The 23,302-nt window shown below is 41.4% G+C and overlaps 1 protein-coding gene and 1 long non-coding RNA gene across 3 annotated transcripts; both read left to right on the top strand.

The window, feature by feature from the left end:
- The first annotated feature begins 218 nt into the window (after positions 1–218).
- On the top strand, positions 219–2,973 carry LOC308074972. Its single transcript, XR_013932147.1, has 4 exons — positions 219–341; positions 1,529–1,722; positions 2,304–2,496; positions 2,743–2,973. It is a non-coding gene; the product is annotated as an uncharacterized lncRNA (long non-coding RNA).
- Positions 2,974–3,335: 362 nt separating this feature from the next.
- On the top strand, positions 3,336–5,634 carry LOC308074285 (uncharacterized protein). 2 transcript variants are annotated; one of them, XM_080413672.1, is made up of 5 exons: positions 3,336–3,497; positions 3,644–3,761; positions 3,945–4,169; positions 4,250–4,420; positions 4,696–5,634. In XM_080413672.1, exons 1-5 carry the CDS (start codon positions 3,357–3,359, stop codon positions 5,460–5,462), a joined length of 1,422 nt encoding a protein of 473 aa, XP_080269798.1. In that variant the 5' UTR covers positions 3,336–3,356; the 3' UTR covers positions 5,463–5,634. The 2 variants fall into 2 exon arrangements, with proteins under 2 accessions (XP_080269798.1, XP_080269799.1); XM_080413673.1 differs by lacking the exon at positions 4,250–4,420.
- Positions 5,635–23,302: the final 17,668 nt, after the last annotated feature.

Below are 23,302 nucleotides of genomic sequence, written 5' to 3' on the forward strand. Positions count from 1 at the left end.
ACTCCATGGTCAATGAGTATGACAGAAATGTTTCCAAAGCCCTACTCTCAGTATCTGCGGTTAAAAGTGACACACAATTTGGCATGAGTTCCACCAGAGCTGCCAAGTTGTTGAGAGACCTTGAACAACGACTGGAGGCGTGGGAGGCCTGCAAATCTGAGGCGGAGGTTTCGGTCAACCAGAGGCTTGCTGACCGCATCAAGAGTCTGAAGGCTAGAGTAGACGCTGCCACAGAGAAAATACAAGCTGTTGCAGGGAGATGGCCCCCAGAAAGAGTTGGCGATTTGGAGACAGAGAGATCCTCTCTGCAGGAGTCACTGGAGCATGTCAATAAATTAAAGGTAACATAATCTGTATACTGTTAATCACAATCCTTTGTGCATCTACAAACCATATTTTATTGCATGTTTTAAATAGATCTAACAAACACATTGTGAGCTGTTAGAGCAGCTATTCTATGTTCATCATACAACAAAGTGTATATAGGGCTTAAGTGGTGAAGGCTGGCTCAATTTTTATGTGCACAAATTCTGTATTAAACTTGTGGTGTTTTCATGTATAGTTGAAGGAGACACCGTACACAAAGCAGTGCTTCAGACAAGCTGTGAAGAGGAAGGCAGCTCAAATTGCAGATGATCAGCTGCTCAAAAAAAGAGCCAGAGGTGCAGGTCCCAAAACTATGGTGGATACTGAAGATGAGATTTGGTTGGCCAAGTGCATAGGTAAATGAAGTACATTAATTTAATCAGTTCATACATATATACGTGTGTGTGTGTGTGTGTGTGTGTGTGTGTGTGTGTGTGTGTGTGTGTGTGTGTGTGTGTGTGTGTACACACGAATGAGAGAGCTGACAGATGACTCAAACTATAGTAATTTGGCAGAGTCAGACAATGGCATATTAATTGCAAGAATACTGAATTCATTAAACCCATTAAGACCGGGGACACATCTGTGTAATTTGGGGATTTCTTTGGCTATTCAAAAATAGCAGATCTACAAGCTCATTGCGCGGCAAGTGCTGCGCTATGAGCTTGTAGATCTGCTATTTTTTGGAAGAATTGCTTTTTTTTTTTAAAGCAAACATTTGTAACTCAAATCTTTGCTTCTGGGGGGTCCCTGGAACAAAACATTTCGAGATGGGGGTCCGCAGCCAAATACATATCTAAAAATGTTTTCTAAATCCTATTGTATGTTGCTATATCAGTGGTGCTCCAACATTTCCATGTCAAGGACCCACAAAATGATATGTATTTGGCCGCGGACCCCCAGCTCAAAATATGTTGTTCCAGGGACCCTCCAGAAGCACAGATCTGAATTAAACATGTTCGCTTTAAAACACACATTTTCATCCCAAAAAATAGCAGATCTACAAGCTCATAGCACGGCACAGAGTGCCACGCTATGAGGTTGTATATGCTATTTTTGAATACCCAAAGAAATCTAAAATGACACAAGATGCTTTTCCAGTCTAAATGGGTTAAAGCCAATGACTATCTTCTAAAATGTTTGGATTCACTCTTGTTTTCAGAGGACAAAACCACAGTTCATGGGCGCAGGCATGAAAGTGTTCTGTACACTCATCATAGAGTGAAGAACAGGGATCTGCTGAGACTGGCAAACTTCAGAAGGGAGAAATATGGACTGCCACTGATTCGAGCTGTGTCCACAGTCACATCAAGGGCAAGACCAACACGCCTGCGATCCCTCCAAAGCAAGAGACATGTAAGTATCTCAGAATGAGATTTATGCATGTAGTGTGCAATATTCATTAGTGACAAAAAATATCCAAGCTTACAATGCTTTGCAACACAACATGTTATGAGTTTGTAGATCGACTATTTTTGGCAAAGACATTTGGTGCAGAGTGAAAAGTGGGGTCCAGGAACCCCCAGCTTTCTTTCAGGAGATTCCAAATTGACCCTTACAGGTCTGTAACTAAAACATGGACTCATAAGGGTCCATTTGGTCACTGGTTAAGCATTATCATAGCCATCATCACTATCTGACTGTCTAGGGTCCTCAAACAGGCTTAATGCGTGTGGATGAATGTAACAACTCTTTGTGTAATTATGGTAATCTGTGGAAAGTATGTCAACTTTCAGGTTTACTGCAGAACTTGGGTGATTTTCGCCCCTTTGCCCAATGTCATAACAATGATTAACGAGTTGTGGAGTGTTCATTAACATTTATATTGCAGGAAAGTTATATATTGATTAATACCACTGTTGTTCATCTGAAGTATCAGTCTGATTATTACGGTTTAGAGATGGCATCTTAATGTTTTCATACAATGTCTTCCACAGAAAGGTCAAGGATTGTGGTGTTCTAAGAAGCCTCCTAAAACAGAGGAACGAGACAACGAATGCACACACCATCAGAGGAAGCATGTTGCGCTCGCCAAGGAACATCTGTTCGGAGTTGAGGCCGGGGAAAGAAGAAAGTTTGGTTTGGCCATCAGCATGGATGACAAAGCGTACCTACGTCCTGGAACTTCAGGTTTGTTTTAGTTTAATATTTCATCATGTTGAATTTTCTCTGTAGTATGTACTGTGTCTGAAATGAATAATCTATTGTGCTTTTCTTTTCTTTATTAAAACAATACAACAATGCACATTTGATGATATATTGACACCTATGTATCTGTGTATCTGAAGTGTCAACACAGTGTCAACATGACACTGTGTGTTCTGTGTAAACGTGATGGTGTCTGAGTGAATAACACAATTGTTCGTGTTTTCACAGAGGGCTTCACTGGGTCAAGGCATCAGTCAATTCTGCAGCCTACAGATGAACAACTTGCTAGAAGACTGCCAACTCATGACTTCCCTGAGCCGTCGATGTATGTCACACCCTCTGCCTTCCGTGTACTGAAGAAAGAACCTTCGGAAATGGAGTCTCGTACCTTGATTTCCTCAGAAGATTCCAGTATGGCAGTGATCCACCCAAAGGCCTACCTTGGAACCCATGGGACAACATGGGCATCGAATTATATGCGTCTCAGACGGGAATGTCCTGTTGACTTTGAAGTGCCTAGCAGTAGCACAGTTATCCATCAGGAGATACGAAAGCTCTTCTGCAGGAACAGAGATGTGACGAAGTATTTCCTTGACGCAGCAATGGAAGCCGATGTAATGTGTGTTACAAAGAAGGCAGACTGCCCTTTTAGGTCATATACCGGCTTACAGTTGGAATCTTTTAAATCACAACTGAAGCAAGGCACACATGACTGGTTAGAAGTAAATGACAGCCTGTCTGCTGCAGACATTGCATTAGGGACCGACGTTGTCAATCAGGTGTCTGTTGTTGTTAATGCAGTCGAGGCGGCCATTGCCTTGTCTTCCTGTTCAGGAAAGAAGATGTGGAACTGCTACAAGACAATCATACAGTCCTGCCACGCATTGCTGCAACTTCAGGATAGTACTCCGATGCCCACCGCCTGTCCTCAGATCATTGAGCTAACAGATGCCGGACCTGGAGTAGGGGTGTCAAATTTTGAGGTATGTCAATATTGTTCAGAACTCAAAAGATGCATGTACCAAGATGACAGTATATAACATGTTGTAGAAAATAGTAACTGAAAAAGAATATTGATATAATACTGTATACATTGTGACTAAACCCTAAACTGCAATCTTGTTTTTAGGTACGTTTCAGAGCAGCGGAAAGAGTTCGCATTCATTCAACGGACCTGCTGTGTCGCATTCACAGAGCCCGAGAGGATTCCGGGCAAAACGAAGCAGAGCGGTTGAATGCATCGATGGGTAAATAACAACTTTTCTGTTGTAAGACACAAGTACATCAGATGCAACATTGACACTGTTAGTTTACATTATACACTACACATTCTTCACAAAAATGTTCAATTTACACTTTAGGCGTTTAGCAGAAGCTCTTAATCCAGAGAGACAACTTCCATGGTTCATTTCAAATTGTTTGATCCTCAGGTGAAGCGATCTGTGACGGAGGTGCAATCCAGTGGCAGACCTTTTCTGACACGCATGGTTTGTCAGGAACTGATATCTCCATGATGACGATGTCAGACCTTGCAGATCATGCGGAGAAGATGATGGAAAAGAACGCATGGGCTGTCACAGAAGAAGTCAGACTCCGCATTGACAAGTCACCAGCACCATCTGGATTCACCAGAGCATTTACTGTGGAAAAACCAGGTACTGTGTGTGTGTGTGTCTGTCTGTCTGTCTGTCTGTCTGTCTGTGCTAATGACAGTTGTGTACGTCTTTTTTTGCAGAACACCAGTTCTTCTACAACCGCAAGTATCTGCTGCAGTATATGGCAACCAACAAGCTACAGAGAGCAGCTGTTCCAGGCCATAGTTACTTTCAAAAGGTTGAAAGTTTCTTTGACACTCATTTTGAGATTGGTGAACTATACATGGAGTACCTGAAGGGAAGTTGCAATGGTGAGTTTGCACAGTGTTGGTGATTGGGATGAGCTCCGTACTTAATAGCACATTAATAGTTAAAATTAATAGTTGATTCTAATCACTGTCTGATCACTGTCTGACTATCAGGTTTAGTGTAAGCTACTCAAACAAGCATTAACATAGGCTTGAATAGGAACACTTGTTCCCCCAGAATAGGAATGCTAGGCTTCAATTTTATCTCTTTATGTAGATAATATGTATTGCATTTAAAGAACATATGCTGATGTATCCTTTTTTTTCTCAATCCACAGTATCCGGAGGGACTTTCTGTGACTTCTGCGCCTCAAATCCCCTCTCTAGTCCACCAATAGGAAGGATCCCTAGACCGTATCCAGACCACCAAAGACTTCCAGAGTTGAAGTATCGCCCGTACAACACAACTCCGTTTGCTGATCGGCCACCAGATGACTTTCAGCCACGAGCTCAACTTAAGAAGGCGTTTGGACGGCTAGAAGTGCAGCTTGACAATCCTGTCTCCATCTCTGAGTTCTCACAGAAGTTTGTGGTCTCTGAGCATAGCGTTTGTGAATATGTACAACATATAGAACATATTAAAATGATGAAGACTAAGAGATCTGAGGAAAGAGAGCACAGAAAAGGTCAGGCAGATGAGAATACTTATGATGATTATGATTGGGAGGACCTATACAGACAAGACCAGTTGTCTAAACTTAGAGTGTCGGAGTTGGACAAATACTTGTCCAAGCATGCTTTGCAGCAACATGGTAAGAAGAGCATCAAACTGGAGATAGTGGGAGCTCACATAGGAAAAAGAGTTTGCTCAAATGTTCTCAGTGGCCTTGCAGCTCTTCCAGCAGATGACTGCTCCTCTTCCTCTGAGTCCGAGGTAGACTTTTCTGGTGACGAAAGTGAAGATGAGGTCATTCTGGAGATAGATGGTGATGATAGTATAGCTACCAGCAACACCACTGAAAACGACACTGCTGTCAATGATGTGTCACGATTTGGTAGGACGAGAAAGAGGGTAGATAATCCAGATTATCTTTATACATTTTGAATCAATTGAATGGACTAACTTTTTGCTTTTTAGAGAACACTTCCTTTTTTGGTACGTTTTTAGCATGATATCACTCAGCAAAATATAGATAGGCTCTTGGTGCACACATGTGTAAGACCCTCATTATTGCACTGTATGATTGCTATAGGCCTGGAAATGTGGTAAAGTTTTTCTAAATTCATTTTTGAAAATGCCCTCTTCTACCCTGCCTATTTAGCACATAGTTACACACATGTACCGTATGTTCCTTTGGTCTATTATATGTACTTTTATCCATTTTAAGGCTGGCTCTGAAAGCTGCAGCTTGCATTTGTGCAAATGGCTAATAGAAGTCTGTCTATAAAGCATTTGTCCAGTAATCACTTAAGTTGGACCACTCACTCACGAGTTGTTTCATTCACCCACATGTTAATGTCTGTTTGAGGAGACTAGCCAGTCAGACAGTGATGGCTATGATAATGTGATGATGCTAAACCAGTGTTCCTCAAACATTTTGATTTCAAACTCAACCGTAGCCACCACTCAACCGTAGCCACCCAAGCTTTCGCTTGGGTGGCTTCCACATCCCAAGTCTGCAAAGACCCTTTTCCACAACAAAATGCTACCATCCTTTTATGAGGCATCATATCCCGTTTGCAATGACAAACTGTTTCAGAAAGACTTAATGCTAGAAAGAAATAGGTCTTTCAAAGTAACAGAGACAGTTGACCATGTAGAAAACATGATAGAATTTGTATGTGGCCCAAATCCTGCTGCTGGTGGCCGTTTTCTGCACACTGGATTCAAGATCAAGGGAAAGCATGATGTTTGATGACACAGAAAAAAATGTGTCTACTTTCAGTTACACCCCTGTAACTGAAAGTAGACAAATGGTTGAGTTTGAAATCAAAATGTTTGAGGAACACTGGTTTAGCATCATCACATTATCATAGCCATCACTGTCTGACTGGCTAGTCTCCTCAAACAGACATTAACATGTGGGTGAATGAAACAACTCGTGAGTGAGTGGTCCAACTTAAGTGATTACTAGATGGTCCATTTGTCTACTTTCAGTTACAGGGGTGTAACTGAAAGTAGACAAATGGACCATGGTTGAGTTACAGATGTGTTTATTCTCTTAATGAAACTGTGCAGGGTGGGCAGTGCAGTTTTATATTCTAAGAATATGGTTGCAACAAAAAAAGAACACTTTGTAATTGCATTCAATCCGTTCTTCAAAGTAGCGCTGCTCGTGACGCATCATCAATAGAGTGTATTAAAAACAAATATGAAAGACAAGCGCTATCTAATGAAAGGCAGGTGCCTGGAGTGCACATGTGATGTGTATGAAACCCAGAACGACATTGTAGCATGTGATTATTGTGGCCATGCCCCTGGCCAACACATGCAGGACGTTACAGTTGTGCCACCACCACCTGATAGTGATACACACCACAAAGTCCCTCCGGATACTGTGGAATGAAGGCATTTTGAATCAATTTAATGGACAAACTTTTTGCTTTTTAGAGAACACTTCCTTTTTTTAGCATGATATCACTCAGCAAAATATAGATAGGCTCTTGGTGCACACATGTGTAAGACCCTCATTATTGCACTGTATGAAAGTAGACAAATGGACCATGGTTGAGTTACAGATGTGTTTATTCTCTTAATGAAACTGTGCAGGGTGGGCAGTGCAGTTTTATATTCTAAGAATACGGTTGCAACAAAAAAAGAACACTGTAATTGCATTGTATTATATTTAACACTGAACTTGTGTCAACAGTATTTGCCTCAATTGTCAGATCAGAGTAATTAAAAAAAGATTAAGACCTGGAACGCATCTGTCATTTTAAGATTTCTTTGGCTATTCAAAAATAGCAGATATACAAGCTCATAGCACGGCACAGAGTTGCCTATGAGCTTGTAGATCTGCTATTTTCTGAAAAGTCATGAAATGTGTGCAAATCTTTGAATATATATGTTTTAAAGCGAACATCTTTACTCAATTTTTGGCTTCTGGGGATTCTACAAATGTCTAATAGGCCACATGTCATTAAGAAGCTACTCAAGGACAAGGTCATTTAAGCTAAAAAGAAAAACAAACGTGTCCACGACAAGGAAAGTAACTGGCGGTTTTCAAATAAAGACTAATTCTATATTAAGTTGTTGTAGTTGTAGGCTATGTATCCGATAGCCTTGGATCAAACTATCATAGATGTATCATGTAGCCTATTTTATCGACTTTTACTTTCAAATCTCAAAATCGTTAAAATACATCTATGATAGTCTTGATCCAAGGCTATGCATCCGTTAATTATCACAACAAAGCACACAAAGTGATAGTTCAGAAAGCGAGTGGATATAGTGGATCCACTTGTGGATCATCTACCTGTCTAAAGCTTAAAAAACATTAATTGAATTCATTTTTACTTTTAAAATCCTAACAGTTTTTTGAAAATAAATTGTTGCTATAGTCAGTGGTTCTCAAACTTTTTCATGTCAAGACCACTCACAATGATAGGAATATGGCCGCGGACCCCCGCCTCAAAATGTAGTTCCAGGGACCCCCAGAAGTAAATATTTGAGAAGATTTTTCTAAAATTGCAGGTCTTCAAGATCATATACAAGATATACAAGCTCATAGCGCGCTATGAGCTTGTATATCTGCTATTTTTGAATAGCAAAAGTATAAAATAATGGTTTATGTGGTTACATAGATGACACATGGGGCTACAGCAGTGTCCAGGGTCACTCCCTGGTGAGCTGGCCATAACTCTGATTATTGTTTTGATCATTTGCCTCTAAACAAGAACTAGCAGCGAAATGTTGTGCTATAAAACAATACTGTCTCAGACAGTTAACGTACACATTGCAGCAGTGTTAAATCAAAAGTGCAAAGAAGATGCATAGATTGGAGGTCACTGGTCTGTTTTTTTATGTTTGGTTCATCATATTGACTCTTCCTGACACTTCCTCATCAAAGCAGCCTGCTTTGAGGAGAGCTGCCAGTTCTGGGGTGAACTCCATGTCCTCCAAGACATCCGATTCAAGCTCTGTCATGGTCAGTTGTGGCAAACCGGTATCAATGGGGGCATACATTGCCTGGTGCGTCTGACCCCCAAGACTGCGGAAAATGATAGCAGCCCTCTCCTGAAAATGGCAGTCTACAGAAGCACAGTCTCCTGTGCACTCTGCATGTAGACTCCGATGACCTACAAGACACAATAAATGTAATTGTCATATGTAGCAAAAACAGGTGTTTACACAATGAAAGTCGTACTTTGCTTTACAGTAGGCACACTTAAAAAAAACAAGTACATATCAAAAACAAGCTAACCTTCCTGGAATCCTCTCCTGCTAGCCTCCCCCAGGTTGGCCATAATCACTGAGCGTGCCCCCTCAGTGATCTCCACTCTCTGCAGCAGGCTGTACAGGTAGGTTCCCTGCAGCTGGTTCATCGCTGCTATCTTTTGAACGACCACCATGTCAGCTGTGATGCTGACATCTGGAGAGGCCTCAGGGAAAAGGTCCTGCATAGATGGATGGATTTATTTATGTATTTATTGATTGAATGTATTTAAGTATGTATGTGTTATTAATCCTGCAGTGGAATTGTTGTTGCACTATATGCAGTATGCATCATGAATCATGATACCAAGTACATCAACACAGCAATTGATATCTACACAGTTACACATCAGTACAGTATACATCAGTACAATACCTGTATCAGTTCTTGCTCACGCCTCTTCCTCCGCTGGGCCCTCTTCTTCATCGTCTTCCTCTTGTGTTGTTTTTTTCATTCTGTTGAGGCGTGATGGGCCACTATCCTCACATGTAAAGAATGTCTGCAGTCTTTGCAGTGCGGCCTCCAGCTTTTTCATAGCACTCTGTGCACAGGAGAGGAGACTCTTAATCCTGGCCTTCATTGTGGCATTGAATGATGCCTTGCTTGCCTGCCCTGGCCTCAGATGCAGCCCATCCTTTTTGAAGAGAGAGTTGTCATGCTCCTCTATATGACTAATCTCTTCTCCAAGTCTTCCTTTAATGTTTTCAAGCTTATCTAGATTTTTCTGACAGGTGATAACATCATGCTTTCCCTTGATCTTGAATCCACTGTGCAGAAAACGGCCACCAGCAGCAGGATTTGGGCCACATACAAATTCTATCATGTTTTCTACATGGTCAACTGTCTCTGTTACTTTGAAAGACCTATTTCTTTCTAGCATTAAGTCTTTCTGAAACAGTTTGTCATTGCAAACGGGATATGATGCCTCATAAAAGGATGGTAGCATTTTGTTGTGGAAAAGGGTCTTTGCAGACTTGGGATGTGGAAGCCACCCAAGTGAAAGCTTCCTTTTCTCTAGAAGCTGTGAAATGAAGAACAACCATTTGATTTAGATATAGGCCTACGGGAAAATCAAAGTGTCAAAGTGTCACACAATTGAAAATTAAAATGTGTGTGTGTGTGTGTGTGTGTACACACACACACACACACACACACACACACACACACACACACACACACACACACACACACTATACTTTATAAATGTATTGTAATTCTTTGAAAACAGATGCTTCTGTAGAAAAAACGAAACATACCTGGTCAAATTTGGAGACAGGTGCTGTATCACTATCAGGTGGTGGTGGCACAACTGTATTCTGCATGTGTTGGCCAGGGGCATGGCCACAATAATCACATGCTGCAATGTCGTTCTGGGTTTCATAGACATCACATATGCACTCCAGGCACCTGCCTCTCATAATACCGCGCTTGTCTTTCATATTTGTTCTCTGTTGATGATGCGTCGCGAACAGCGCTATTGTGAAGAACGTAGCCACTCCCCAGTCACTTGCGTCACGTCCCTGCCCAGACGGGCGGTGCTAAAGTCAAGTACTTCGGATAACTCATTCCTTTCACCAGCACGGGTAGCTTCTGTGTAAATCGTCGGACTCTGAAACCGTGCGCTCCATTTTCCGCCGGATCGAATCCCACTCCAAGCAGTAATTTTCCGCGATGCAACGTTACTTCTTGCGGTCAATTTATTTACTCGAAGTAAGGTTAGGAATGAGATTAGTGTATAATAGACATCATTTTACTGAGGTAAATGTCATTGATATTTTTGGGGGAGGGTCATTCTTTTTTTTTTAATCACTTGGGGAGGGTCATTGATTTTTTTTAACATTCAGAGGGAGGGTCATCGCATTTTAAATTAGGGCACATATATTTCCTCCATGCCCCCCCTTCTGTAAATTTCGACAGGTCCCTAAATACATTTTTAATACATTTGAAATAAAATTACAACAACAAAAATGGCTGACTTCCTGTTGGGTTTAGGTCATGGCTCCTAGAGACTGTCTTGTAAGTCAGGACGTGATAGAGGTGTGTACATATTTGCATACATGCAGGTGAAACCATATTGTGGGGCTTCAAGCACAACATTTTGTAAGGGGGCGCTATTGAGCCATTAGGCCACGCCTCTTTTTGAGACAATTAAAATACATAATTTTTCTCCACCTGTGATGTGAGTGAAAAGTTGTGCAACTTTTTGAGTAAGTTTAGCGCCTCAAAAACGCGATCCATTTGGGGAATAATGACAATCTTTGCCATTTCAATAGGGCTTCTCACTGGTGCAGTGCTCGGACCCTAATAATGCTTTCTAATAAATCAAAGAAATGTAAATATTTCAACACATTTCGCGATGCGACACATTGTGAACTTGTAGATCTGCAATGTTCTGCCATTATATCTTTTACATAGGGCTTGAGTGGACTGTCACTGCTTGATGCTTTGTGTTTTCGACAAACTCTTAGCTCTCGGCTTTTTTACTACAATGTCAGAAAATAAATAAAATAAAATATCAGAGTCAACCATTTATCTATCAGTTCTCGTACAGATGAAAAAGTGACTATTTTTCCTGGGAGTAGAGTAAGAGGATGATCACTGTCCTTGAGCCCGAAGCTGTTTGCAGTGGTGAAAAGTAACTAAGTACATTTACTTAAGTACTGTACTTAAGTACAATTTTGAGGTATTTGTACTTTACTTGAGTATTTCCAATTTCCAATACTACTTACTTCTACTCCACTACATCTCAGAGGAAAATATTGTACTTTTACTCCACTACATTTACTTGAAAACCTTAGTTACTAGTTACTTTTCAGATATAAACTATGATATAATGAAACATACATTAACCACTTTATAACCCTATTTCATACATGGGCTATTTGAAAATAGCCGATCTACAAGCTCACAACGTGTCACATCGCAAGCACACGTTGTGGGCTTGTAGATCTGCTATTTTCAAATATATAGTACTTTTACTTTTGGTACTTGAAGTACATTTTGATGCCAATACTTTTGTACTTTTACTCAAGTACATTTTTAATTCTGGACTTTTACAGAGTATTTTTATATTGCAGTATTGGTACTTTTACTTAAGTCAAGAATTTGAGTACTTTTTCCACCACTGGCTGTTTGTGTGTTTCCAACTGTGATCTGTCTCTCTATTTCTCCCATAGTTGTATGTAATGTATGCAGGTCATGCAAAGTTTAACGTGTTCTGTTCTGTTCTCTCTGTGTGTGTGTGTGTGTGTGTGTGTGTGTGTGTGTGTGTGTGTGTGTGTGTGTGTGTGTGTGTGTGTGTGTGTGTGTGTGTGTGTGTGTGTGTGTGTGTGTGAGAGAGAGATTAAGTGTGTGCGTGTTATTTTTATGCTTCCCTTTTGTTGTTGTGCAAGTTCTGAGACAGCAAAAAGACTTAAGCATTTAATGCCCCACACACACACACACACACACACACACACACACACACACACACAGTATACGGCGCGGGAAAAGGAAAACTAGGCTAAAAATATAATTAGGTCCCTTGCGTCATGTAATGCTAGACAAGGCATTGAGGCTGGGACTGCAAACGGCGTCTCCATCTCTGTATAGACATCAGTTAGTGGCCTCTCTCTGTAAACAACTAAATGCTCCACCAGAGACCAACAACATAGGAAAAGGACACATGCAGCCACACAACAGAGCAAATCAAAGCAAAAAAGAGGGGTCTGGAGAGTCACACGGCCCAGACACAATAGATCACGGTTTCGCAAACAGCGGGTCTAGACCATACATGGGCAACTGGCGGCCCGGGGGCCACATGCGGCCCCCACCTTCACTTAATGCGGCCCGCAGGTTAATATCGGAATACTGATATATTATTGATTTCAGCTGTTACAATTCCATACATGCAAACATGACCCGCCTTAGTTACTTTCAGTCTATATTATAGTAGCTTAATGACTAGTATTAAAATTCTATTGTCTTTTGTTATGTCCAATGTATTTGTATTTAAGTTCATAAGTATAACTAAATGCATTTGAAATAAAATAAAGATGTTACTCTTCAGCAGGGCACTTAAGATGGCTCAGGGGCCACTCAGCAAAATACCAAAAGTCCAAGGGTCCGCAAGCTAAAATTTTTCGATTTTATAACACACACTACACATTCTTATTGTTATAAGAAAATGAAAATTTTGACATCATATTCTTTTCACTGTACCTGTTTATTTTGTGTGTATGTCCAGTGGCATCAGTTCAGCAAAAGCTAAGGTATGGCAAGGTTAGGGTTGCCAACTCCCAGAGATTGAAATAAGGGACACCTACCCTGGGCGCGCGGCAAAGCCGCGCGGCCGAAAAGAATTGGAGGTCATACCCCCCAAAAAAACTGAAATGCCATAGAAAACTAGAAAAAGTGCTCCTCGGAGCACAGGTCTCCGCCAGGTCAGGTAGGTTATTGTGGGGCAGCAATGTTCGGAATTAGCCAATCAGGATGGAATATGATAAATTGGACGGAACCATCTTGATCACTTGACTATATGTGTACCGATTTGCATGATGTTTGAATTTGTAGGAGTAATATAAAAAAGAAAAGTGTTGCAAAATTGGCCTCCTGGTGGCGCTATGATAGGGCAATGTTAAAAGGGTGGCATTTGTTCTTCAATGTAGTGCGAAAGTGCGTGCAAAGTGTCACCACAATCGGACGCTGCATTCATGATTTGTGGCATTTTATTCAAAACGGGCCACTCCTGCAAACGTTAGATGTCAATGTTAGCCAATCAGGATGGAATAGGAACATTTTAAAAGATCCATCGTGATCACATGACTATAGAGATCATGTGTACCGATGTGCGTGAAATTTGGATAAATTCTGAAGGCTTAATATCAAAACATGTGTTTTACATAAGTCGGCCTCCTGGTGGCGCTATGAAAGGCAAATGTGAAAAATGCAGGGCAGTTGTTTTTTCCTTGGCCTCTAGGGAGTGTGCGTGCAAAGTTTCATGCAGATCGGTGCAGTTATAGTTAAAAACACAAATCGTCCATTTATAGCGCCACCATGAGGCTGATTTGAACATTTTCAAGTGGTATTTCTTCCTCGGCCCTAGTGGGAATGTGCGTGTGAAATCTCACGGAAATCGCAAGCTGCGTTCATGATTTGAGGCATTTTGTTGAAAACGGAGCAATCCTGCAAACTTTGGAAGCCAACCTTAGCCAATCAGGATGAAATATGGAAAATTGGACAGATTCCGTTCAAGTTTAATCAGGCGTTACGACACGGTCAAAAACAATGTTTGGTCGACTTAAGTTTAGTTGACAAAAACTAGACTAAAACTGAAACATTGCAGATGACAAAAATGTAAGATGACTAAAACAAATTGTTCTGCCAGGATTAACAGTGCATGTGACACTCCCCACCGCCCGCTCTCGCGCGCGCTCTCTCTCTCTCTCTTCTCTCTCTCTCTCTCTCTCTCTCTCTCTCTCTCTCTCTCTCTCATCTCTCTCTCTCTCTCTCCTCTCTCTCTCTCTCTCTCTCTCTCTCTCTCTCTCTCTCTCTCTCTCTCTCTCTCTCTCTCTCTCTCTCTCTCTCTCTCTCTCTCTCTCTCTCTCTCTCTCTCTCTTCTCTCTCTCTCTCTCTCTCTCTCTCTCTCTCTCTCTCTCTCTCTCTGATTCTCCTGTTCTCTCTCTCCAACGTGACTATCAATAAAGGCAGGAACAATCCAGAACAAAATAATTATAACTTTAAAAAAGACTGACAAGTTGAAGTGACGACGGTGCACAGACTACAGAGTGGACTGTTGTTAACCCATTAAGACCGGTCATTTTAAGATTTTATTTGGCTATTCAAAAGTAGCAGATCTACAAGCTCATAGCGCGGCACCGAGCGCCGCGCTACGAGCTTGTAGATCAGCATTTTTTTTTTGAATCGTGAAAAATGTGCGCAAATCTTTGAATATACATTTTTTTTAAGCGAACATTTGTAAAATATTTAGTTCCAGGGACTTCCAGAAGCAAAGATTTGAAGCAAAGAAAATATATATATATTCAAAGATTTGCACACATTTTCAAGATTTTTTAAAAATAGCAAATATACAAGCTCGTAGATCTGCTATTTTTGAATAGCCCAAAGTATAAAATAATGCTTATAGCTAAAAATCTTCATACAGTATTGCGTTCCCGGTCTTAATGGGTTAAAGTAATTGGCAGTTTTCCTGGGTCCCGACGGGGAGACGCAGACAAACTGCCAGTTTTCTGATCTAGCAGCTAATTAATTGCATTGGCCCCGGCTGTCCGGGGTCTTAAACGAGTCCCTTATCAGACGGCCTGGATGAGAGGCGCGGGCCGGCAGGAAGCGGACAGTTCACAACCTCCAGTCAAAGTAAAAAGCCTGCTGCCAGCTTTGACTTGCTTTGAAGTAAGTAAAATACTCCTGAAGGGAGAGAGGGGAGGGAGGGGAGGGAGAGACTATTCATTCGGTTCACTTTAGCATTTTGTGTCCAGTAACCCTGCATTTCAACAGACCAGTGGTTCTCAAGCTTTTTCCATGTCAAGGACCACCCTCCAAATTAATTAATATGCATTCGGCTTTATTCAACCCCCATCTGAACATATGTTGTGTCAGGGACTCCGGTACAAGTTGTGTGTTGTTAAAGGTTCTATGACATTCATTTTAACTTTTTTTTTATATTTTTTATGTTTTTTGGGGGGGTTTATGACCTCAATTACACCCCAAAAAAAAACGGAACTTTGAACATTCAGTGGATTTTCTGTGGTCTGGTGTTTTCTGAATAATTAGGCTGAAAAGTAATCTGTGATTTCCCCTTGGACAGTGAGGTCACAGTCGATTAATCCCGCCCACTCTCCTCCTCGCCCCTCCCCTCCCCTATCCTTTCCTTTGGGGGGACGGAGCAGAGGCGATGATTGACAGGCAAAATCCCTCAACAGCGACACCCGCAGGCAAAGATTTCTTCTTTCATTGCAGTTGAAAAGGCTTTAGAATTGTGAGAGAAAAACACCTGCAATGGCAAACTGGAGTGGAATTTTCAGTTAAAACTTTTTATACACGTTTGAAGGACATGACAAGACAAAGACTTTTAATGTGTTGTAAAACTGAATGTCATGAAACCTTTAAGATGTTAGAAAATTGCAGATCTGTGATGTATCTGATGTGTGCGGACACACCGTGGAAATAAACGTGGACGAACGCAAGCCTTTAGTGAGAGTGTTAGGACAAAAGGAGACAGCAAATCCGAAGGTGATAAGGTTCTCTCCTGCCTTTTATTTGTCGACAAGGAGCATCAAAAATGGTTACTGCATGAGGGTCCAGAATAGCAGCACACTGCTACTTACAAAATCACAGGTACTTATACAAAAGATTCAAAAGACGCTCTTTAGTTTCAAAGCTCCTCCTCGTCCTCATTTTCAACCAATCAGGAGCTGATCCGTCGCGGGCCGAGCGGACAGCTGAGCTGCGCATAATATACTAGGTCACACAGTACAGGGGAATCAATTCAGCAATATCTACTTTCAGTACAGAACCATATTTCACAATGAAGTTTTGTTATTAGATTAATACTTTGCACATTATACACTTTAGAATGATACCAAGAATTACATTCCCATTCACCTGTAACCAGTAACTTCAATGAGGCTTTTAATAACAATCAATTCAAAGTGAATAAGTTTTACTTCTCCTGGCTTTTACCCATATTAAAACTACACAGGCCATAGTTAAATACTTTGTTCATTTTAACTTCAGTATATGTTTTCACCAAAAGATCATACCCTCTTTAAAAGTATCTCTGTATTTTAACCCAAGTTTTAACTGAGTCTGTACCTCTGTTCCTAAAAGAAGGTTATGGGAGACAATGGTAAACATGTATGTTAAATAGATCCACATGGTGCCGAGCTTCAAACGAAATGAATACAATGAGACAAAACCTTCTATTCTAGAGGTAAACACATGCTTCTTTTGTTATCCAAGGAGAGGTGTTTGTCTGTGTCCCTGGGGCTGACTTTCCAATGCAAATGGCCAGATCCCCCCACCCTTTACCTGTTCTGCCTTTTTAAGGAATATCTGGCAGACTTCTATTTTTAACTATTTATGTGTACTAATTAAACAAGTTGAGTTCTGGCCCATTTTTATGTATGACTATGGCTGGAAGATATACTTCATCTGCAAGCTCACAGAGCGTTGCGTTGTATAGCCGATGCATAAAAGTGCTTACACTGATGTTGATGTGACAATTTACTGGGGATCCCCTTTGAAGCCCCTCAAGGACCCCTGGGGGTTCCCGGAAAGCACGTTGAGAACCACTGCACCACAGGGGCAGCAATGAAACACATACCCTCCACTACACACACACACAATCTATGGCAGAGGTCTTCAACAGGGGGTCCGCGGAGGTACTGCAGGGGGTCCGCAAAATTGTTTGATAAAAAAAAACGTTTTTAAAACGTTTTTTTTTTAATGTCTTTAAACATAACATGACATATTTGAATAGCTTAGTATTGAATGCACAATAACATGGTATGTTTATACATATTTTGTAGAGAAAGAAAAGGTCTTTTGCACACCTACTGGGACAACCTGTGGGTAGGAGCAGGCTCCAGGCAACCATTTGTTCATGTTTATACATATAAAACACAATTTTATATATAAATATACGATATATGTGGTGGCCTACCCCCTACCCTACGAGGTAGGGGGTCCTTGCTCCATCACCCCATCAGTTTGGGGGTCCCTGGCCTGAAAAGGTTGAAGACCCCTGATCTATGGGTATAAGTAACAGCATGTCACTCAACTTAACAGCGCCTCCGCCATATATGGGCGGCTGCCAATGATAGCAGACACAGCACTATTATGGCCAGCATTTTTTACTCATTTGTGGGCATCCCAAGTTGTTGAAACCATCTAACATCCAGTCTGTGGGCATTTCCCAAGCTGACAGATATAAAAATATTAAGAAAAAATAGCCTGCACCTGGTGTATCAGCTGTCAAAGATGTAAAGATGTCTGGGTTATCACAGAGATGGAACATGGATGGAATGACATAGGAATGTTTGTACAGAATTCTCACTGAAGATGCATGATATTTGTTATACTGCCTTCACTATGAGTTCCACTATTATGTCATGATGTGCTACATACATTCATACCAGTTGTATGCAACACACACACACACACACACACACACACACACACACACACACACACACACACACACACACACACACACACACACACACACACACACACACACACACACACACACACACACACACACACAGTGTGTTAGATTATTGAAGTGGTAGAGAGCAGGGTGATCTTTCTAATATAACCTCATGAATGAACCATGACAGTCTTACAGTAGAGCTGTAGTGCTGCTTGTGGAGGTTACAAGAAGAAGTGCTCCTATTTTTAAATGTTTACCACGATGACAGTCTAGAGCTGCTGCCTGTGGAGGTTACACAAGAAGAAGTGCTCCTATCTTTAAATGTTTACCATGATGACAGTCTAGAGCTGCTGCCTGCGTAGGTTACAAAAGAAGAAGTGCTCCTATTTTTAAATGTTTACCATGACAGTCTGACAGTAGAGCCACTGCTTGTGGAGGTTATGCAAGAAGTGCTCCTATATTTTTATGTTGCACCTCAGCACCCCCCCTCTCCCCCTGTCTCTCTCACATACTTAAGTACTAAAAGTAGACCACCAGATCACATGACACACACAAGGACAAAATATGTTTTTTTCAGGACCAACACATATAAGACATTTCATTAAGGACACATTTAACAATGACTCAGGCCCACACACACACACACACACACACACACACACACACACACACACACACACACACACACACACACACACACACACACACACACACACACACACACACACACACGATAGAAATATCACCATTTCTGTTTTGAAGTCTATAACTGTACATCAGAGCTCAACACCTCTAGCTCTAACTGTGTGAAGGTCACAGCAAAAGTCACACGTTATGCTAAATGAAGTGACCAACATCACCATAGACACATAATACTGAACCCTGTCAAAAGTCACTATAGCTTCAACAGCAGAAACAACACAGCAGACACGTCAGCCTTCATTTACAGAGACAGAAACGTTCAACAAAATCAACCATTTTTAGGGATAGTCCACCCCCAAAATTAACTAACCCTTTTTCAATCAATTAGTCACCCCATGGAGACATGAATTAATGGATATTGTTTAGTTTTTTTGTCTCATTCCTAAGACAATAATGAGATGACCGGCGGCAGCTCCGGTAGGAGACACAAAGAGTCTCCTTTGTGTCTCCTACCGGAACCGCTGGTGAATTCAAGTCTCCATGGGGTGACTAATCGATAGAAAAAAGGTGAACTATCCCTGATAGCTGAATCACATTATAACACAGGTGGTTCTCAACACTTTTCCGGGGCCCACTTGAACACCCACCCATCTGACCACTAATAAAGAGGTCAGACGGGGGGGCCCACTTGAACACCCACCCATCTGACCACTAATAAAGAGGTCAGACGGGGGGCTGCATCGTGTATCTTCAGAGCTTGTTTATTTTAATGATCAATCAATGTATTGATTCTGACTTTACATTCATATGTATCTGTATCACTATAAAACACAATGTTTTAAAGAAATAATACAATTACATTGTCTTTACATTATAATATATTATATATTTTAATATTAATGTTTTACTATCAGTAAAATCTTGATGTTTTTTTGGCAATTATTTGGGGGCCCACTTGCACTATCCTCACGGCCTGCCAGTGGGCCCCAGCCCCACATGTTGAGAACCACTCCATTAGCACACACAACAATGCAAGGGAAAGAAAGAAAGAAAGAAAGTCAGAAAGAAAGAAAGACAGAAAGAAAGAAAGAAAGAAAGAAATTAAGATTGATTCCTACCTTGATCTGTCTTCTTCCATGTATCAGCATCACATCGTCCAACTCTGTGTCGTGCGGTCGGTCACGCCTCTGGTCCCACTAGGACGGTGGTTCTCAACCAGTGGTCCGGGGAACACCAGTGGTCCTTGAGGGGGTTCCAGGTGGTCCCCAGCTAAATGATGGAGAGAGCTGGTAACCAAATGGACCCTTATTAGATCTTTATCTCTTGAGAGTGTAACATGAAACCAAAGTTAGATCTTTATCTCTTGAGAGTGTAACATGAAACCAAATGGACCCGTAAGGGTCCATTTGGTTTCATTTTACACTCAAGAATGACTCTCAAAATGACTTTGTTTCTATCTGTTAGTCACCCCATGGAGACTTGAATTCATGGATATTTGTTTAGTTTTTGTGTACATCAGTGGTTCTCAAACCTTTTCATGTCAAGGACCCCCCAAATTGACACTTATTAGCCCGCGGACCCCCCATTTGAAAATATATGCCAAGGACCCCCTGCATAAGAGAATATCTTTACGGCTCTAGCAGTGATTCACCATTTTAATTTCAAGGACCCCCAGTTTGACATGCATTAGGGCTACGGACCCCCATTTAATGGTATTTCTATCTCTGGGACCCCAATTTATATTATAAAATCAATGTTAATTTAACTCTGAGAGTGTACAAATGGTATGTAAATGATTGTACACTCTCAGAGTTACAGACCCATAAGGGTCCATTTGGTTTCTATCCATCATTTAGCTGGGGACCCGCTGGAACCCCCTCAAGTACCCCTGGGGGTCCCCGGAACCCACTTGGAGAACCAATGCTCTACAGTACCATAGCATTAAGCAGAACACCTTCTAAAGCTATGGAACAGAACAGAGCTACATAGAGCCTATAGGTTGCATAGAGGCTACACAGGCTGATGCTAAGCAGCTAACTGTAGCAGGAAGCTATTAGCTCACCTGCTGAGAATCATCCTCTCGTTTAGAAACAACATTCATGAAGATGAATGAACTTCTCCTTCAAACTGTCACACTGTGACTCAGTCAGGTTGACCTCCCTGACATTACTGACACATAATAATATACTCCACACTTCAATGAGGAGGAACATTACATTAAGAGTTGTTTGTTTGACTTTACTAGTAACAAACAAACACAGCCTGTATCAAACACCCTGTCAGCAGCGGGGGAGGGGGGGGGGGCGTGGTGGAAGAGCTGGAGCATTTAAAGAGCCCGCCTGCAGCCCGTGTTGCCAGATTGTGCGAGAGAAACATGCGGTCAGGGTCTAAGAAAACAGGCCCAAAAGAAGCGACCAGTTTTACCACTTGAATCCTACATAGATAGACTATTTGAAAATGGCCAAACTACAATCTTGAGTAATACACATTTTAACAGCACAAATCTTGTAGGGGGGGGGGTATGCATTAGGCTATGGATGCCCATAACTCCAGTTACAGACCTTTAAGGGTATTTTTTTCCCTTAACTATCAAAACTTGGGGGGGGGGGGGGTATTTTAAGAGGTCTCTTTCAGAAGAAGCCTGGTCATTGTCGTCATCCAGGCATCTCCAATGTGTTATTATGAGAGTTACCTTAGTGTGTTTTATATTTATTACTATCTCGCCACCCAACATATTTCATATGTAGGCCTATGGGGGAATGACCCCACCTCGCTTAAAACGTGGATATTTCTTTAAGACACACCGGTCCTACTGACACACACAGGTATATAAGGCCCAGGTGTGCGTTATTACACTGGTTTTACTTTGATCGACACCGCTGCCGAGCGACATCGAGGTGGAGAGATAGTCTCTTCACTCAGAGGACAAAGGTTACAGCCTAACCGAACGTTCTCTATCGCATCGAGACTATCTCTCCACCCAACATTTTGCATAATGTATGGGGAACTCATACATATATACATACATATACATATACATACACATATACATATACATACTGTATACATATACATAAGCGAAGCAGTCCCAGAACCCCAGAGCCAACACCAGTGGGCTCCCACCCAGAACATACTGTATTTAAGATATAGTATGTTCACATTAAATATTCACAACCCTTGGGGCGGTCAGACAGCCAGACGCCATCCACCGCTAAATGCTTGGGCGCAAGGCCCTCGCCAGACGCTAAGGCCAGTGACCAGAGAGGGGTGAAGGGAACGCTCAAGCCAGCCCGCCAGACACAAGGCTGACTTGACTGGTGAAGCTGACGGTGACACCTAGCCTACCGCTGAGTAGCACACAAGACCGACTCCCAAAGAGAGTGGATGCAGGTTCCATGTTCAGTCGGTTCCCCCTCAAGGACCCCTGGAGGTCCCCGGACCTCCAATTTGAGAATCAGTGCCCTATACATAATTTGCTAAATGTCTGTTGCCATTGGTTACGGTTTTAACTCTGTCTGTGAGACATAGCAGGTCAGCGACCGCATGTGTGCAACTTCTTGAGAAGACAGATATGTTGGTTACTTCCTCAATTCTCACGTATATTTATATATATACACACACACACACTGTACATGTTGTGGTAAAGAGCCTATTGGCCAACCAACTGCCTTCTGAACATGTGCACACACACACACACACACACACACACACACACACACACACACACACACACAAAAAAATAAAAAACATATAAAACATGCATTAACCAAGTTAGCCCTATTTTAAACCTAGGCTCTTTGAAAATAGCTGATCTACAAGCTCACGATGCGACACGTTGTGAGCTTAGATCTGTTATTTTCAAACATTTTAGTACTTTTACTTTTGGTACTTTAAGTACATTTTGATACCAATACTTTTGTACTTTTACTCAAAATGAACTTCTGCATTGCAGTATTGATACTTTTACTCAAGTAAAAAAAAAATGTACTTTTTCCACCGCACTGCAATTAATCATGTTTACGTCGACCCTAAAACATACACCTACGCGTTGGGGAAACTTTGCCTTCGTCAGGGAGACTAGACAGACTAGTCACCCTGACGAAGGCAGTGTTGGTCTCTTCCCTTTTTTTGCCTTTGAGGTCATTTTATTTCTTTATTTATTTTATTTTCCTTTTTTGCCCTTATTCTCTGAGCCAGAACTACTGTATGTGATGGTACAATGATTGTTATCTATGTGTGACATTATGCTACATGCTCCAAGGTGTATAAAACCCTAAACAGCATGGGAGGCCTGAATAGGAGGAAGGATTGTGTGTGGGAGGTCATTTACATACAGATGTGAGAGGATTCCCTGCCTAGAACATAAAAAACATAATTATTTCCAATGAACAATTCTGCCAGGAACGTAAAAAACGTTTTTCTTTTTTTTAATTTGATCCAAAGACCAAGGAGATATGATTTTTCGAAGATCTAGACTCCTTTCCACTTCCTTGTTAACTTAAAACTGAAAAATTCTGTATCTCGGCTCTTTTTTTTTTTCAATTAAAAATCTCTGGCAGTGGGCAAACGCGGCCAGAAATAATTCAGGCAGTGAATGAGTTAAGTGGCTACATAAAATAGAAGTGTTTAAAAATCCTCTGGCTCTATTAATGGACCCTTCGCTAAACCCCAACCCAAAAGCGATTGTCCAATGCTAGCTTAGCATTGGACAAGCTG

The sequence above is a fragment of the Gymnoscopelus braueri genome (assembly GCF_963280865.1).
Source record: "Gymnoscopelus braueri genome assembly, chromosome: 19".
Lineage (NCBI taxonomy): Eukaryota > Metazoa > Chordata > Actinopteri > Myctophiformes > Myctophidae > Gymnoscopelus > Gymnoscopelus braueri.

Coding starts and splice junctions, on each gene's coding strand:
- LOC308074285 (XM_080413672.1), top strand. CDS start 3,357: ATGTGGAACTGCTACAAGACAATCATACAGTCCTGCCACGCATTGCTG. Junction 4,170..4,249: donor ATTTACTGTGGAAAAACCAG/GTACTGTGTGTG, acceptor CTTTTTTTGCAG/AACACCAGTTCTTCTACAAC. Junction 4,421..4,695: donor CCTGAAGGGAAGTTGCAATG/GTGAGTTTGCAC, acceptor CTCAATCCACAG/TATCCGGAGGGACTTTCTGT.